This window comes from Larus michahellis, chromosome 24, assembly GCF_964199755.1.
Source record: "Larus michahellis chromosome 24, bLarMic1.1, whole genome shotgun sequence".
Classification (NCBI taxonomy): domain Eukaryota; kingdom Metazoa; phylum Chordata; class Aves; order Charadriiformes; family Laridae; genus Larus; species Larus michahellis.
In genome coordinates, this window is record NC_133919.1 from 2,611,587 (window position 1) to 2,628,260 (window position 16,674).

Below are 16,674 nucleotides of genomic sequence, written 5' to 3' on the forward strand. Positions count from 1 at the left end.
GGTCCCCGTGGGGCTGGTGGGTGCTGGTGGGATGTTGATGGGGTGCTGGTGGGTGCTCATGGGGCTGGTGGGATGTTGGTGGGTGTTGGTGGGGGCTGGTGGGGGCTGGTGGGTGCTCATGGGGCTGATGGGTGCTGGTGGGATGTTGGTGGGTGTTGGTGGGTGCTGGTGGGTGCTCATGGGGCTGGTGGGATGTTGGTGGGTGTTGGTGGGGGCTGGTGGGGGCTGGTGGGTGCTCATGGGGCTGATGGGTGCTGGTGGGATGTTGGTGGGTGTTGGTGGGTGCTGGTGGGTGCTCATGGGGCTGGCGGGTCCTGGTGGGGTGTTGGTGGGGCTAATGGGTGCCAGCAGGTCCCGTGGGGCTGATGGTTACTGGTGGGTGCTGGTGGAGATGATGGGTGCTGGTGAGTGTTGGTGGAGATGCTGGTTGGTGGGTGCTGGTGGGTGCTGGTGGGATGTTGGTGGGTACTCATGAGGCTGGTGGAGATGATGGGCGCTGGTGGGTGTTGGTGGAGGTGATGGTGGGTGCTGGTGGGTGCTGGTGGGAGCTGGTGGGGCTGATGGGTGCTGGTGGGTGCTGGTGGGATTTTGGTAGGGGCTTGTGGGGTTGGTGGGTGCTGGTCAGGCTGGTGGAGATGATGGGTGCTGGTAGAGATGGTGGGTACTGGTGGGTGCTGGTGGACATTGGTGGGAGCTGGTGGGTGCTGGTGGGGTGCTGGTAGGTGCTCATGGGGCTGGTGGGTGCTGGTGGGATGTTGGCAGGTGCTGGTGGGGTGTTGGATGTTGGTGGTTGTTGGTGGGTGCTCATGGGGCTGGTGGGATGTCGGTGGGTGCCGGTGGGATATTGGTGGGGGCTGGTTGGTGCTCATGGGGCTGGTGGGATGTTGGTGGGTGCTGATGGGGTGTGGGATGTTGGTGGGTGCCGGTGGGATATTGGTGGGTGCTGGTGGGTGCTAATGGGGCTGGTGGGATGTTGGTGGGTGCTGGTGGGATGTTGGTGGGTGCTGGTTGGTGCTCATGGGGCTGGTGGGATGTTGGTGGGTGCTGGTGGGGTGTTGGATGTTGGTGGGTGCTGGTGGGATGTAGGTGGGTGCTGGTGGGATGTTGGTGGGATGTTGGTGGGTGCTGATGGAGCCGGTGGGTGCTGGTGGATGTTGGTGGAGGTGACAGCTGCTGTTGGGTGCCCGTGGGGCCGGTGGGTGCCGGTGGTGCTGCCAGGTCCCGATGGGCTCCGCTGGGGCTGGTGGGTGCCGGTGGGTGCCCATGCCTCCGTCGGGCTCCCGGGGGGGCCACGGTGCCGACAGGTGGGTGCCGTGGGAGCGACGGGTGCCGGGGAGGCGTGGAGCCGGCCGAGACCTCGGCGACCTCTCGCCGCCGGTTCCCGGCAGGAGCAGCACCCGAAAGCGGCGCTTCCTGGCAGCCGCCGGCGCCGGCACCGTTGACTAATGTGGGTGCCGGGGCGCGGGGCTGAGTCAAAGCGCCGAATTCCCAGGGTGTCGTCGTCGTCCCCCACACCCCCCCCCCCCACCCTGACACCCCACCTCACCCCTGGGGCCGACGCGGGGGTCCCGGATGCGAGGGCGGCCAAACCCACCCCCCCCCTCCAACCACCACCTCCCCGGGGGGCCCCAAAAGTGGGGCGGGTGGAAAAAGCCGACGAAGCGGATTCGGCCTCGGGAGGAAGAGGTGCGGGCGGCTGCACGCGTGTGTGCGCGCGTGAAGGAGCGGCGGCCGGTGGGCGAGAGCGTGCCCGGGGTTTGGGGGGGGGGCGGGGGGGGAGTGGGGGGGCACGGGGCGCGCGTGAGCCCGTGCCCGAGCGGTCGTGAACGCGCGAAGGCGTGCGCGCGAGCCCGCGGCGGCCTGGCCCAAGCCTCAGCGGCTCGGCCACGGGCCTTTGGCGTCGCGCCGAGGGGGTGCGCGCGTGGCCGCCCGTGGCCCGGCGTGTCCCAGCGGGCATCGCGCCCCCCCGTTCCGACCCCCCCATCACCCTCGTTGCCCCAAGGAGCGCCTGCGGGCGTGCGGGAGCCGTGCCCGCGTGCACAAGCGTGTGCGAGGGGGGCACGGCCGGGGGGGTACGTGCGCAAGCGTGTGCAGGGCGGAGGGTGACAAGCCGGTGGCAGTCGGGGGATGAGAAGGTCTCCTGGGGGCTCTGGGGCATCTCTGGGGTTGGGGTGTCCCCGTCCCCCCCGGGTGCCCCCACCCTTGGTGTCCCCCAGCTCCCGGTGTCCCTTGGCTCTGGTGGCCTCTCAAGCTCAGACATTCCCTGGCTCTGGTGTCCCCTCATTTCCCCATCCCTGGTGTCCCCACCCCTGGTGTCCCCATCCCCGATTTCTCCAGCCCTGGTGTCCCCAGCCCCGATGTCCCCATCCTCGATGTCCCCATCCTCGATTTCCCCATCCCCGATGTCCCCATCCCTGATGTCTCCATCGCCGGTGTCCCCAGCCCTGTTGTCCCCAGCCCCGGTGATGCCATCCCTGGTCTCCTCATTCCTGATGTCCCCATCCCTGGTGTCCCCACCCCCGTTGTCCCCAGACCCGGTGATGCCATCCCTGGTCTCCCCATCCCTGATGTCCCCATCCCTGGTGTCCCCATCCCCGGTGATCCCAGCCCTGATGTCCCCATCCCTGGTCTCCCCATCCCTGATGTCCCCATCCCTGGTGTCCCCATCCCCGGTGATCCCATCCCTGATGTCTCCATCCCCGGTGTCCCCACCCCCGTTGTCCCCAGCCCTGGTGACCCCAGCCCTGGTGTCCCCCACTCCCATGGCTGAGGTGCCCCCCATCCCTGTGACGGCACCCCATGGCCCCCTGCCCACTGGGGCCATGCTGGGGCCATGCTGGGCCGTGCCGGTGCCATGCCGGGCTGTGCCAGTGCCGTGCCGCCCGTGCCGGTGCCGTGCCGGGCCGCGCCGGGGCGGCGGGCGCCTTCCTGCAAGGTGGGGCCATGTCCCAGTTGTGGCTTCGCCGGCGCTCGCTGCCGCTGCGGTTTCGGCAGCCCCCGGCGTCCGGCAGGGCCCACCCTGCGCGGGGGCCGCGGGGGACGCCCGGGGGCACCCACGGGCTCCTGGGGGGGGCCCTGAGCGCCCGGGCGACGCCGGAACCCGTGGGGTGCCGCGAGAGCCCATGGGGACCCTGCGAGAGCCCAAGGGGACCCGGCGGGCTCACGGGGCCACCTGAGCCCCTAAGTGACATCTGGGTCCACAGGGGACACCGATGGCCATGGGGGACACGTGAGCCCGTGGGGTCCCTGTGGGAACGTGGGTGGCAGACGGGGTCCCAGAGGGGACACGGGGTCCCGTAGGGTCCTCAGGAGCCCAGGGGGTGACGCGGGAACCCAGCGGGGACACGGGAGCCCGCGGGGTGACGTGGGAGCCCACGGGGGACGTGAGCCTACAGGGGACACGGGAGCCCACAGCGGCCACGGGAGCCCGTGTGGTGACACGTGAACCCGTGGGGGACACGGGAGCCCATAGGGGACACGGGAGCCCATAGGGGACACAGGGTCCCACAGGGGACATCTGAGCCCCTAGGGGACACCTGGTCCCGCAGGGGACACGGGAGCTCAGGGGATGCATGCGAGGACAGGGGTGGCACACACAGTCCCGCGGGTGCCACGCGTGCCCCGAGGGGCCGCGACACCCACCCCCCTCCCCGGGGGTCCCTCGGGGCGGGTGCCCACCCCGTCCCTCCCCCCCGCAGCCCACATCGAGATCATCCCCTGCAAGATCTGCGGGGACAAATCCTCGGGGATCCACTACGGCGTCATCACCTGCGAGGGCTGCAAGGTGCGCCGGGGTGTCGGGGTGCCATGGTACCGGGGTGTCGGGGTGTCGGGGTGTCAGGGTGTCAGGGTGCCAGGGTACCAGGGTGCTGGGGTGCCGGGGTGCCGGGGTGTCAGGGTGCCACGGTACTGGGGTGCCAGGGTTTGGGGGTGTCAGGGTGCTGGGGTGCCAGGGTGCCATGGTACTGGGGTACCAGGGTGCCAGGGTGTCACGGTACTGGGGTACTGGGGTGCCGGCGTGTTGGGGTGTCAGGATGCCAGGGTGCCATGGTACTGGGGTACCAGGGTGCCAGGGTGTTGGGGTGTCAGGGTGCCATGGTACTGAGGTACTGGGGTGCTGGGGTGTCAGGGTGTCAGGGTGCCACGGTACTGGGGTGCCAGGGTTTGGGGGTGTCAGAGTGCTGGGGTGCCAGGGTGCCATGGTACTGGGGTAGCAGGGTGCCAGGGTGTTGGGGTGTCAGGGTGCCATGGTACTGGGGTACTGGGGTGCTGGGGTGTCAGGGTGTCAGGGTGCCACGGTGCTGGGGTGCCAGGGTTTGGGGGTGTCAGCGTTTGGGGGTGTCAGGGTGCCATGGTACTGGGGTAGCAGGGTGCCAGGGTGTTGGGGTGTCAGGGTGCCATGGTACTGGGGTACTGGGGTGTTGGGGTGTCAGGGTGTCAGGGTGCCACGGTGCTGGGGTGCCAGGGTTTGGGGGTGTCAGGGTGCCGGGGTGCCAGGGTGTCAGGGTGCCTTAGTACTGGGGTGTCAGGGTGCCAGGGTACCGGGGGGCTGGGGTGCCGGGGTGCCATGGTACTGAGGTGCCAGGGTGCTGAGGTTTTGGGGTGCTGGGGTGCCGGGATGCCATGGTGTCAGGGTGTCGGGGTGCTGGGGTGCCATGGTGTCAGGGTGTTGGGGTGTCGGGGTGCTGGGTGTCGGGGTGTCAGTGTGTCAGGGTGTTGGGGTGTCATGGTGCTGGGATGCTGGGTGCCATGGGTGTCAGGCTGCCAGGGTGCTGGAGTGTCAGGGTGTCGGGGTGTTGGGGTGTCGGGGTGCCATGGTGCCGTGGTGTCAGGGTGTCAGGGTGTCAGGGTGCCGGGGTGCGGGGTGCTGGGATGCTGGGGCGTCAGGGTGTTGGGGTGCCATGGTGCCGGGGTGTCAGGGTGCTGGGGTGTTGGGGTGCCAGGGTGTCGGGGTGTCGGGGTGCCATGGTGTCACGATGCTGGAGTGCCGTGGTGCCATGGTGTCAGGGTGTTGGGGTGTCAGGGTGTCTGGGTGCTGGGGTGCCGGGTGCCATGGTGTCAGGATGCTGAGGTGTCAGGGTGTCGGGGTGCTGGGATGCTGGGGTGTCAGGGTGCCGGGGTGTCAGGGTGTCAGGGTGTTGGGGTGCTGGCGTGCTGGGGTGTCGGGGTGCCGGGATGCCGGGGTGTCGGGGTGCCGGGGTGTCGGGGTGCCAGAATGCTGGGGTGTCGGGGTGTCAGGGTGCTGGGATGCTGGGGTGTCGGGGTGCCGGGATGCTGGGGTGTCGGGGTGCCGGGGTGTCGGGGTGCCAGAATGCTGGGGTGTCGGGGTGTCAGGGTGCTGGGATGCTGGGGTGTCGGGGTGCCGGGATGCCGGGGTGTCGGGGTGCCAGGGTGTCGGGGTGCCAGGATGCTGGGGTGTCGGGGTGCCAGGGTGTCGGGGTGTCAGGGTGCTGGGATGCTGGGGTGTTGGGGTGTCGGGGTGTTGGGGTGCCGGCCTGACGGTGACCCCCCACCCTGCGCAGGGTTTTTTCCGGCGCAGCCAGCAGAGCAGCCTGAGCTACGCCTGCAGCCGCCAGCAGAACTGCCCCATCGACCGGGCCAGCCGCAACCGCTGCCAGCACTGCCGCCTCCAGAAGTGCCTGCGCCTCGGCATGTCCCGCGACGGTGCGTCACCCCCGGCACGGTGGAACCCACCCCCCCACCCCCCCCCGGCCCCCCAATACCTGGGTGCATCCCCCCCCCTTATATTTAGGTGTTCCTCCCCCCCCCCCCCGCACCTGGGTGCATCCCACCCCATACACCTGGGTACCACCCGGGTACCACCTGGGTGCATCCCCCCCCCATAACTGCTGCATCCCCCCCCCCACCCCCCCAATACCTGAGTTCACCCCCCAATACCTGGGTGCACCCCCCCCCCGCCTCAGTGCATCCCCCCCTCAGTACCTGGGTGCATCCCCCCCCCATACTTGGGTGTCCCCCCCCCATACCTGGGTGTCCCCCCCCATACCTGGGTGCATCCCCCCCCCATACCTGGGTGCATTCCCCCCCCCCATACTTGGGTGTCCCCCCCCCATACCTGGGTGTCCCCCCCCCATACCTGGGTGCATTCCCCCCCCCATACTTGGGTGTGTCCCCCCCATACCTGGGTGTCCCCCCCCATACCTGGGTGCATTCCCCCCCCCCATACTTGGGTGTTCCCCCCCCCATACCTGGGTACACCCCCATCCCCATCGCCCCCGCTGTGCCCGCGCCCCCCCCCAGCAAGGTGTGTCGGGGGGCCGCGGGGACGGTGTGACGCCCTGGGGGGCCACGGTGTCCCCGGAGGAAGCGGAGGGGCTGTGGGTGCCCCCGGAGGAAGCGGGGGGGGGCCCCGGCGGCACACGCGTGGGGCCGGAAAGCCCCGGTGCCACGGGCTATGTAGGTCGCGGGCAGCTGGGCCGGTGGCATGCGCACGCTCTGCCTGACACGCGTGTGTCACGCGTGTCCCCCAGCGCCGCCTCTCCCCAACACACGTCATGCGTGTCCCCCAGCGCTGCCTCTCCCCGTCATGCCTGTCACGCGTGTCCCCCAGGGCCGCCTCTCCCCGTCATGCCTGTGTCACGCGTGTCCCCCAGCGCCACCTCTCCCTGACACACGTGTCACGCGTGTCCCCCAGCGCTGCCTCTCCCCGTCATGCCTGTGTCACACGTGTCCCCCAGCGCTGCCTCTCCCTGAAAACACATCATGCGTGTCCCCCAGCGCCACCTCTCCCCGACACACGTGTCCCCCAGCGCTGCCTCTCCCTGTCATGCCTGTGTCACGCGTGTCCCCTAGCACCGCATCTCCCCGTCATGCCTGTGTCACACGTGTCCTCCAGCGCCTCCTCTCCCCGACACACCTGTGTCATGTGTGTCCCCCAGCACCTCCTCTCCCTGACACACGTGTCACGCGTGTCCCCCAGCACCGCCTCTCCCCATCATGCCTGTGTCACGCGTGTCCCCCAGCACCTCCTCTCCCTGACACACGTGTCACGCGTGTCTCCCAGCGCCGCCTCTCCCCGTCATGCCTGTGTCACACATGTCCCCCAGCACCGCATCTCCCCATCATGCCTGTGTCACACGTGTCCCCCAGCGCCACCTCTCCCTGACATGCCTGTGTCACACGTGTCCCCCAGCGCTGCCTCTCCCTGAAAACACATCACGCGTGTCCCCCAGCGCCGCCTCTCCCCGACATGTCACGCGTGTCCCCCAGCGCTGCCTCTCCCTGACACACGTGTCACGCGTGTCTCCCAGCGCCGCCTCTCCCCGTCATGCCTGTGTCACGCGTGTCCCCCAGCGCCGCCTCTCCCTGACACACGTGTCACGCGTGTCCCCCGGCGCTGCCTCTCCCCGTCATGCCTGTGTCACGCGTGTCCCCCAGCGCCGCCTCTCCCTGACACACGTGTCACGCGTGTCCCCCAGCACCGCCTCTCCCCGTCATGCCTGTGTCACGCGTGTCCCCCAGCGCCGCCTCTCCCTGACACACGTGTCACGCGTGTCCCCCAGCGCCGCCTCTCCCCGCAGCCGTCAAGTTCGGCCGCATGTCCAAGAAGCAGCGGGACCGGCTGCAGGCCGAGGTGCAGCAGCAGCTGGAGCAGCGGCAGCGGGAGCGGGCGGCCGAGGGGACCCCCGCCGTCCCCCCCGGGCTGACGGGGTGCCGGGGACACCCCCTGACCCCCCCCGGCACCACGGAGGGCCGGGCCGGGCCGGCGACGGAGGGACAGCCTGGGCGGCTGGAGGGGACCACGCGGGGTCCGGATGGAGACGGGGACGGCCCCGAGTTCTACCCCCCCGCCACTGTCAGCAGCCTCCTGGAGTCACCCACGTCCTCCGGCCTGGAGATCGGTGAGTCCCTGGGTGCCACGTGCCCGTGGGGCTGGGGCTGTCACCCATGGGTGCTCCCTGGTGGAGAGATGGCTCCGTCAGCCGTGGGTGCTCAACGGTGGTGGGACCCGGCTCCGTCACTGATGGGTGCCAGACGGCGGTGGGACCTGGGTGCATCACCCATGGGTGCTCTATGGTGGTGGGACCTCACCGCGTCACCCGTGGGTGCTCCATGGTGGCAAGCTGACTCCATCACCCATGGGTGCTCTATGGTGGTGGGACCTGGGCTCTGTCACCCATGGGTGCTCTATGGTGGTGGGACCTGGATGCATCACCCATGGGTGCTCAGTGGTGGTGGGACCAGCCTCCGTCCCTGATGGCTGCCAGATTGTGGTGGGACCTTGCCCACCGGGGACATGGCCCAGGGCTGCCTGCCCTGTCCCCATCCCCGTCCCCGAGCCCCCGTCCCCCGCAGAGCACCTCACCCAGAACGTCCTCAAGTCGTACCGCGAGACCTGCCAGCACCGCGCCGAGGACCTGCAGCTCCGGCGCTGGGACACCTTCTCCCGCGAGGAGGTCTGCGCCTACCAGAAGAAGGTGAGGCCACCGGGGTGGGGACAGGGGAGGGGACGCCGCGGTCCCCAGGGCACCCAGAGCACGCCGAGGGCCTGGTGCCCACGGCTCCGACGTGGCTGGGACGTTGCAGAAGGTTTGGAGGGGGTGTGGGGTTCGGGGGGGGGGGGGGGGGGGTGTGACGGCCGAGTGACGGGGTGTCACGACGGCCGGGTGACGGGGTGTCACACGGGGCGGGTGGCAGTCGACGGAGGAGATGTGGCAGCGCTGCGCCGGGCGCATCACCGAGGCCATCCAGTACGTGGTGGAGTTCGCCAAGCGCCTGCGCGGCTTCATGGACCTCTGCCAGAACGACCAGATCGTCCTCCTCAAAGCGGGTACGGGGCCACCTTGTCCCCTTGTTCCCTCCCCCAGGGCCACCACCTCCCCTGTCCCCACCTCCGGGGTCACCCCGTCCCCCTGTCCCCAGCCCCACAGTCCCTGCGGTCCCCATCTCCCCGGCCCTGGTGTCCCCAGGCGATGGAATGCTGTGGTCCCACCAGGGAGGTGACAATCCCTACAGAGTGCCATGGCCCCATGGGGGGTGGCAGTCCCCAGGGGCTGGTGTGGTCCCATCAGGACGTGACAGTCCCCAAGGGCCACTCCCAACCCCACCTGGGAGGTGACAGTCCCATGGGTCCCACTGGGGAGGTGACAGTCCCCAAGGGCCACCCTGACCCCACCTGGGAGGTGGCAGTCCCATGGGTCCCACCGAGGAGGTGACAGTCCCATGGGTCCCACGGGGGAGGTGACAGTCCCCAAGGGCCACCCCGACCCCACCCGGGAGGTGACAATCCCATGGGTCCCACCGAGGAGGTGACAGTCCCATGGGTCCCACGGGGGAGGTGACAGTCCCCAAGGGCCACCCTGACCCCACCCGGGAGGTGACAGTCCCATGGGTCCCATGGGGGAGGTGACAGTCCCCAAGGGCCACCCCGACCCCACCCGGGAGGTGACAATCCCATGGGTCCCACCGAGGAGGTGACAGTCCCATGGGTCCCACGGGGGAGGTGACAGTCCCCAAGGGCCACCCTGACCCCACCCGGGAGGTGACAGTCCCATGGGTCCCACGGGGGAGGTGACAGTCCCCAAGGGCCACCCTGACCCCACCCGGGAGGTGACAGTCCCATGGGTCCCATGGGGGAGGTGACAGTCCCCAAGGGCCACCCCGACCCCACCCGGGAGGTGACAATCCCATGGGTCCCACCGAGGAGGTGACAGTCCCATGGGTCCCACAGGGGAGGTGATGACAGTCCCCAAGGGCCACCCTGACCCCACCCGGGAGGTGACAGTCCCATGGGTCCCACGGGGGAGGTGACAGTCCCCAAGGGCCACCCTGACCCCACCCGGGAAGTGACAGTCCCATGGGTCCCACGGGGGAGGTGACAGTCCCCAAGGGCCACCCTGACCCCACCTGGGAGGTGGCAGTCCCATGGGTCCCACCGAGGAGGTGACAGTCCCATGGGTCCCACGGGGGAGGTGACAGTCCCCAAGGGCCACCCCGACCCCACCCGGGAGGTGACAATCCCATGGGTCCCACCGAGGAGGTGACAGTCCCATGGGTCCCACGGGGGAGGTGACAGTCCCCAAGGGCCACCCTGACCCCACCCGGGAGGTGACAGTCCCATGGGTCCCACGGGGGAGGTGACAGTCCCCAAGGGCCACCCCGACCCCACCCGGGAGGTGACAATCCCATGGGTCCCACCGAGGAGGTGACAGTCCCATGGGTCCCACGGGGGAGGTGACAGTCCCCAAGGGCCACCCTGACCCCACCCGGGAGGTGACAGTCCCATGGGTCCCACGGGGGAGGTGACAGTCCCCAAGGGCCACCCTGACCCCACCCGGGAGGTGACAGTCCCATGGGTCCCACGGGGGAGGTGACAGTCCCCAAGGGCCACCCCGACCCCACCCGGGAGGTGACAATCCCATGGGTCCCACCGAGGAGGTGACAGTCCCATGGGTCCCACGGGGGAGGTGATGACAGTCCCCAAGGGCCACCCTGACCCCACCCGGGAGGTGACAGTCCCATGGGTCCCACGGGGGAGGTGACAGTCCCCAAGGGCCACCCTGACCCCACCCGGGAAGTGACAGTCCCATGGGTCCCACGGGGGAGGTGACAGTCCCCAAGGGCCACCCCGACCCCACCCGGGAGGTGACAATCCCATGGGTCCCACCGAGGAGGTGACAGTCCCATGGGTCCCATGGGGGAGGTGATGACAGTCCCCAAGGGCCACCCTGACCCCACCCGGGAGGTGACAATCCCATGGGTCCCACGGGGGAGGTGACAGTCCCATGGGTCCCACCGAGGAGGTGACAGTCCCATGGGTCCCACGGGGGAGGTGACAGTCCCCAAGGGCCACCCCGACCCCACCTGGGAGGTGACAATCCCATGGGTCCCACCGAGGAGGTGACAGTCCCATGGGTCCCACGGGGGAGGTGACAATCCCATGGGTCCCACCGGGGAGGTGAGACCCCCTCAAGGGCCGGGGGCACCGACCCAGCCCCGAGCAGCGGCACCGCGGGGCCCCGTGTCCCCGGTGCCACCGTCCCCGTCCCCGCCGGGGGGGTGGCAGGCGCCATGGAGGTGGTGCTGGTGCGCATGTGCCGAGCCTTCAACTCCGACAACCGGACCGTCTTCTTCGAGGGCAAGTACGCGGGCGCCGAGCTCTTCCGATCCCTGGGTAGGGCCGGGGACACGGGGTGTTGGAGGGGGGGGGGAAGATGACACCGAGGGGAGGGGACCCGGGGGGGGACCCGGGCGGTGACGAGGACTCCCCCCAGGCTGCCACGAGCTCATCGGCTCCATCTTCGACTTCGCCCAGAGCCTTTGCGCTCTGCACTTCTCGGAGAGCGAGGTGGCCCTCTTCAGCGCCCTCGTCCTCGTCAACGCCAGTGAGGGACCTGTCCCCTGTCCCCTGTCCCCCACCCCGGGCATCAGTTCCCCCCACCCCCACCCCGGGCCCCGTAGGAACCCCAACCAGGGTTTGCCCCAAACCCCCCTGGTTTTGTCCTAAAGCGGGTGCTGGGGGCTGGGGTTGGGTGGCCTGAGCTGGCCCCTGCTGGCCCCCCACCCCGTCCCCGTGGTTGTCCCCACCCTGTGCCTCTCCCGTCCCGCTCTCAGTCCCAGCTGTCCCCGTCCCCGTTCCCGTCCCCAGCCCTGGCCCTGTCCTGGCGTGGTCCCCATCTTGTCCCCATCCTCAGCCCACCCTGCTACCGTCCCTGTCCTTGTCACCGTCTCCATCCTCATCCCGCCCTTGTCCCCATCCTTCTTCATTCCCATCCCTGTCCCTGTCCCCATCCCCATCCCATGCCATCCGTGTCCCCGTCCCAATCCCTATCCCATCCCTGTCCCCGTCCCCGTCCCCATCCCAATCCCATCCCTGTCTCTGCCCCGTCCTCATCCCAATCCCATCCCATCCTTGTCCCCATCCCCATCCCGTCCCTGTCCCCATCCCAATCCTATCCCATCCCTGTCCCCGTCCCCATCCCGTCCCTGTCCCCATCCCAATCCCGTCCCATCCCTGTCCCTGTCCCCATCCCCACGCCACCCGCCGTGTCCCCGTCCCCAGACCGGCCGTGGCTGCAGGATCAGGCCAAGGTGGCCCGGCTGCAGGGACACCTGGAAGTCGCCTTCCGCCTCCTGCTGCGCCGGACCCACCGCGAGGGGCTGCTGGCCAGGGTGCGGGGACCGGGGGGGGCCGGGGGGGGACCGGGGGCATGGGGGGGGCATGGGGGAGCAGGGGGGACCGGGGGACCAGGGGAGACAGGGGGGACCGAGGGGACAGGGGACCCGGGGGACCTGGGGGGACCGGGGGAAGGCGGGGGACACGGGGGGGTGTGGGGGGACAGGGGGCACAGAGGGGACCGCGGGGACAGGGGGGACAGTGGGGACAGGGGGAAAGGGGGGGACCGAGGGGACAGGGAGGACAGGGGGGACCAGGGGGACCTGGGGGGACTGGGGGAAGGCTGGGGACACGGGAGGGGGTGGGGACACAGGGGGGGACCGGGGGAAGGCAGGGGACACGGGGGGGTGTGGGGGGACAGGGGGCACAGACGGGACTGCGGGGACAGGGGGGACAGTGGGGACAGGGGGAAAGGGGGGGACCGAGGGGACAGGGGGGAGAGGGGGACACGGGAGGGGGGGGGCATGGGGGAACAGGGGGGCCGGGGGGCCAGGAGGGGATGGAGGGGACAAGGGGGACAGGGGGACGGGGGGGGTGGGGACCAGGGGGGACCGGGGTGACAGAGGGGACCGGGGGAAGGCGGGGGGCACAGGGGGGTGTGGGGGGACCGGGGTGACAGAGGGGACCGGGGGAAGGCGGGGGACACGGGGGGGTGGAGGGTGGGTGGGGACACAGGGGACACAGAGGAGAAGGGGGGGACCGAGTGGACAGGGGGGACCCGGGGGGACCGGGGGAAGGAAGGGGACACGGGGGGGTGTGGGGACACAGGGGGGGACCGGGGGAAGGCGGGGGACACGGGGGGGTGTGGGGGGACAGGGGGCACAGAGGGGACAGGGGGGACAGTGGGGACAGGGGGAAAGGGGGGGACCGAGGGGACAGGGGGGACAGTGGGGACAGGGGGGACCGGGGGAAGGCAGGGGACACGTGGGGGGGGTAAGACATGGGGGAACAGGGGGGCCGGGGGGGGGATGGAGGGGACAAGGGGGACGGGGGACGGGGGGGGGACCAGGGGGGACCGGGGTGACAGAGGGGACCGGGGGAAGGTGGGGGACACAGGGGGGTGTGGGGGGACAGGGGGGGACGGGGGGGACCAAGGGGATCGGGGGAAGGTGGGGGGACCGGGGGGGTGTGGGGGGACAGGGGGCAGAGGGGGGACTGGGGACACTAGGGGGACACCAGGGGGACAGGGGGGACAGAGGGGACCGGGGGGGGGGGGCTGCCATGGCAGGGGGTCACCTTGGGGCACGGGGTGCCCTGCGGGTGTGACGCGTGTGTCCCCTCCGTGCGCGCATGTGTGTGACAAGCGTGTCGCCTCCGTGCGGGTGTGCGTGTGACAGGCGCGTCCCCTCCACACGCGTGCGTGTGACGTGCGTGTCCCTGGTGTGTCAGGCGTGTGACGGGCGCGTGTCCCCTCCGCGTGCACGCGTGTGACGTGAGTGTGACATGCATGTCCCCTCCGTGTGCCCGTGTGGTGCGTGTCCCCTGGCGTGGCAGGCATGTGACAGGTGCATGTCCCCTCCGTGTGCCTGTGAATTGTCCCCTCTGCGTGCATGCGTGTGACATGTGTGTCCCCTCCGTGTGCATGTGTGACACGTGTCGCCTCCGCGTGCATGCATGTGACACGTGTCCCCTCTGTGTGCATGTGACACGTGTCCCCTCCCTCTGCATGTGTGTGACACGTGTGTCCCCTCCGTGTGCATGTGTGACATGTGTCCCCTCCATGTGCATGCATGTGACACGTGTCGCCTCCGTGTGCATGCATGTGACATGTGTCCCCTCCGTGTGCATGCATGTGACACGTGTCGCTTCCATGTGCATGCATGTGACACGTGTCGCCTCCGTGTGCATGCATGTGACACGTGTCCCCTCCGTGTGCGTGTGACATGTGTCCCCTCTGTTTGCATGTGTGACACGTGTCCCCTCCGCGTGCATGCATGTGACATGTGTCCCCTCCGTGTGCATGCGTGTGACACATGTGTCCCCCCTGTGTGCATGCACGTGACACGCATGTCCCCTCCGCGTGCGTGCCTGTGAAACGCGTGTCCCCTCCGCCTGCGTGTCCCCTGGCATGGCAGGTGTGTGGCAGCCGCGTGCCCCCCGAGCGCGTGTCCACGTGACACGTGCGTCCCCTCCGTGTGCGTGCACGTGACATGTATGTCCCCTCCGCGCGCGCACGTGTGTGTGTGTGACACGCACGTCCCCTCCACGCACGTGCATGTGACGTGCGTGTCGCCGGCGTGCCAGGCGTGTGCCAGGCGTGTGCTAAGCGTGTGCCAGGCGTGTGCCAGGCGTGTGACAGGCGTGTCCCCGCGGCAGCTGCCGCCGCAGGGCCGTCTGCGCGCGCTGTGCTCGCAGCACGTGGAGCAGCTCCAGGCCTTCCTGCGCCCGCGCCCCGGGGGGCTCCTCGCCGCCTTCCCCCCCCTCTACCGCGAGCTCTTCGCCTGCGAACCCGAGGGCCCCCGCTGACCCCCCCCCGGCCCCCTCCCAGCGACGCCTGGGGCCTCCCATGGACACCCCCCTCCATCCGCCAGCGGCCGGTGGGGTGCGGGCACCCGGGGGTGCTCCCGCGGCCAGGGGGGACCCACACCCCACGGGGCTCCGGCACCCGGTGATGCCCTGTCACCCGGTGGTACCCCCGTCACCCGGCAATGCTCCGGCACCCACGGAGGATCCATCACCTGGTGACACTTTGTCACCCAGCGGGGTTTTGTCACCCAGAGATGCTCCATCACCCAGTGATGCCCTGTCACCCGGTGGCACCCCTGTCACCTGGTGATGCCCTGTCACCCGGTGGCACCCCCTGTCAGCCGGTGATGCTCCGTCACCCAGTGATGCTGTGTCACCTGGTGGTACCCCCGTCACCCGGCAATGCCCCGTCACCCACAGAGGATCCATCACCTGGTGACACTTTGTCACCCAGTGGGGCTTCGTCACCCAGAGATGCTCCGTCACCCAGTGATGCCCTGTCACCCAGTGGCACCCCTGTCAGCCGGTGATGCTCTGTCACCCAGTGATGCTGTGTCACCCAACCGGTGATGCTGTGTCACCTGATGGTACCCCTGTCACCCAGAGATGCTCCGTCACTCACAGAGGATCCATCACCTGGTGACACTTTGTCACCCGGCGGGGCTTTGTCACCCAACGATGCCCTGACACTAAGAAGGATCCATCACCCAGTGATGTCCCATCACCCAGCAGGGTTTTGTCACCTGGCAGGGCTTTGTCACCCGGCAACATTCTGTCACCTGATGATGCTCTGTCACCCACGGAGGATCCACCATCCTGGTGACGCTCTTGTCACCTGGTGGGATTTTGTCACCCGGTGATGCTTTGTCACCCAGAGGAGCTTCGTCACCTGGTGACGCTCCATCACCCCGTGACGCTCTGTCACCTGGTGATACCCCATCACCCAGCGATGGCACCCAAGGAGGATCCATCACCCGGTGACGCCCCATCACCCGACGGCGCTGTCACCCAAGGAGGATCCATCACTTGTCGATGCCCCGTCACCCAGAGGACCTCTGTCACCCAGCGACGCTCCGACACCCAGCAGGGCTTTGTCCCCCGGCGACGCCCTGTCACCCAGCAGGGTTTCATCACCCAGTGGGGTTTTGTCACCCAGTGACACGCCAGCACCCAAGGGAGCTCCATCACCCGGTGACACTCCATCACCCAGCGGCGCTCTGTCACCCGAGGGTGCCCCATCACGGGGGGGGTCACCCACCACCCAGGGGTGCCCCTGCCCCGCAGAGCACTTCGGGGTCCCTGGGGCCGCGGCGGGGGGGGTCCCCAAAGTGCTCTGTCTCCCATGGCCACCGGCTCACGTATTGGTGGACAAGTGTGTGTCCCCCGGGGGGTGACGGGGGGGTTGATAGGGGGTGAGTGACGGGGGCGAGTGACAGGGCACCGCGGCTGTACCGAGGGGAATAAAGGCTTTCTGGGGGGGACAGCGTGTCCCTGGGCTCCGTCGTGGGGGGGACCCGGGTGACATGAGGGTGACACAGGGGGGTGTGACATGGGGGGTGACATGCAGGTGACAGAGGGGGGGTGACAGGGGGGTGACAGGGGACAGAGGGTGGCCCCAGGTGGCATGGGGTGAAGGGGGGAGTGACACGGGCAGGGGTGACACGAGGGGGTGACACAGTGGTGACATGGGGACAGGGGGTGCCGCAGGGGGTGGCCCCAGGTGACATGGGATGACACGGGGGGGGTTGCCACGGGGGAAGTGTCACAGCGGGGGTGACACAGGTGTGACAGGGGACGCGGGGTGACACAGGGGTGGCCCCAGGCGACACGGGGGGTGGCCCCAGGTGACACGGGGGGGTGACAGGGGGTGACACGGGGGGGGGGTGACACGGGGCGGGGGGGTGACAAGGGGGGACGGGTTGACACAGGAGGTGGCCCCAGGTGACACGGGGGGGTGACAGGGTGACATGAGGGGAGTGACACCGGGGGGGTGGCCCCGGTGACACCGGCGACAGCGCGAGCCGCGCCGCGGGACCCCACGGCCACGTGGGGCCTTGTGGGCGGGGCCGAGC

At 69.6% G+C, this 16,674-nt stretch overlaps 1 protein-coding gene across 4 annotated transcripts; it reads left to right on the forward strand.

Moving 5' to 3' along the window:
* Positions 1 to 1,103: 1,103 nt before the first annotated feature.
* RORC (RAR related orphan receptor C) lies at positions 1,104 to 16,082 on the forward strand. Of its 4 annotated transcripts, XM_074566624.1 has the most exons (9): positions 1,104 to 3,784; positions 5,523 to 5,664; positions 7,542 to 7,862; positions 8,317 to 8,438; positions 8,659 to 8,791; positions 11,027 to 11,134; positions 11,235 to 11,345; positions 12,023 to 12,132; positions 14,453 to 16,082. In XM_074566624.1, the coding sequence occupies exons 1-9, from the start codon at positions 3,569 to 3,571 to the stop codon at positions 14,600 to 14,602; spliced, it is 1,413 nt and encodes a 470-aa protein (XP_074422725.1). In that variant the 5' UTR covers positions 1,104 to 3,568; the 3' UTR covers positions 14,603 to 16,082. The 4 variants fall into 4 exon arrangements, with proteins under 4 accessions (XP_074422725.1, XP_074422723.1, XP_074422724.1 ...); XM_074566622.1 differs by lacking the exon at positions 11,235 to 11,345 and having other exon boundaries at positions 11,575 to 12,132; positions 14,453 to 14,879; XM_074566623.1 differs by lacking the exon at positions 11,235 to 11,345 and having other exon boundaries at positions 11,027 to 11,102; positions 14,453 to 14,879.
* The last annotated feature ends 592 nt before the right edge of the window (positions 16,083 to 16,674 follow it).

Coding starts and splice junctions, on each gene's coding strand:
- RORC (XM_074566622.1), top strand. CDS start 3,569: ATGCATGCGAGGACAGGGGTGGCACACACAGTCCCGCGGGTGCCACGC. Junction 8,439..8,658: donor TCTGCGCCTACCAGAAGAAG/GTGAGGCCACCG, acceptor GGCGGGTGGCAG/TCGACGGAGGAGATGTGGCA. Junction 11,135..11,574: donor CGAGCTCTTCCGATCCCTGG/GTAGGGCCGGGG, acceptor TCCCGCTCTCAG/TCCCAGCTGTCCCCGTCCCC.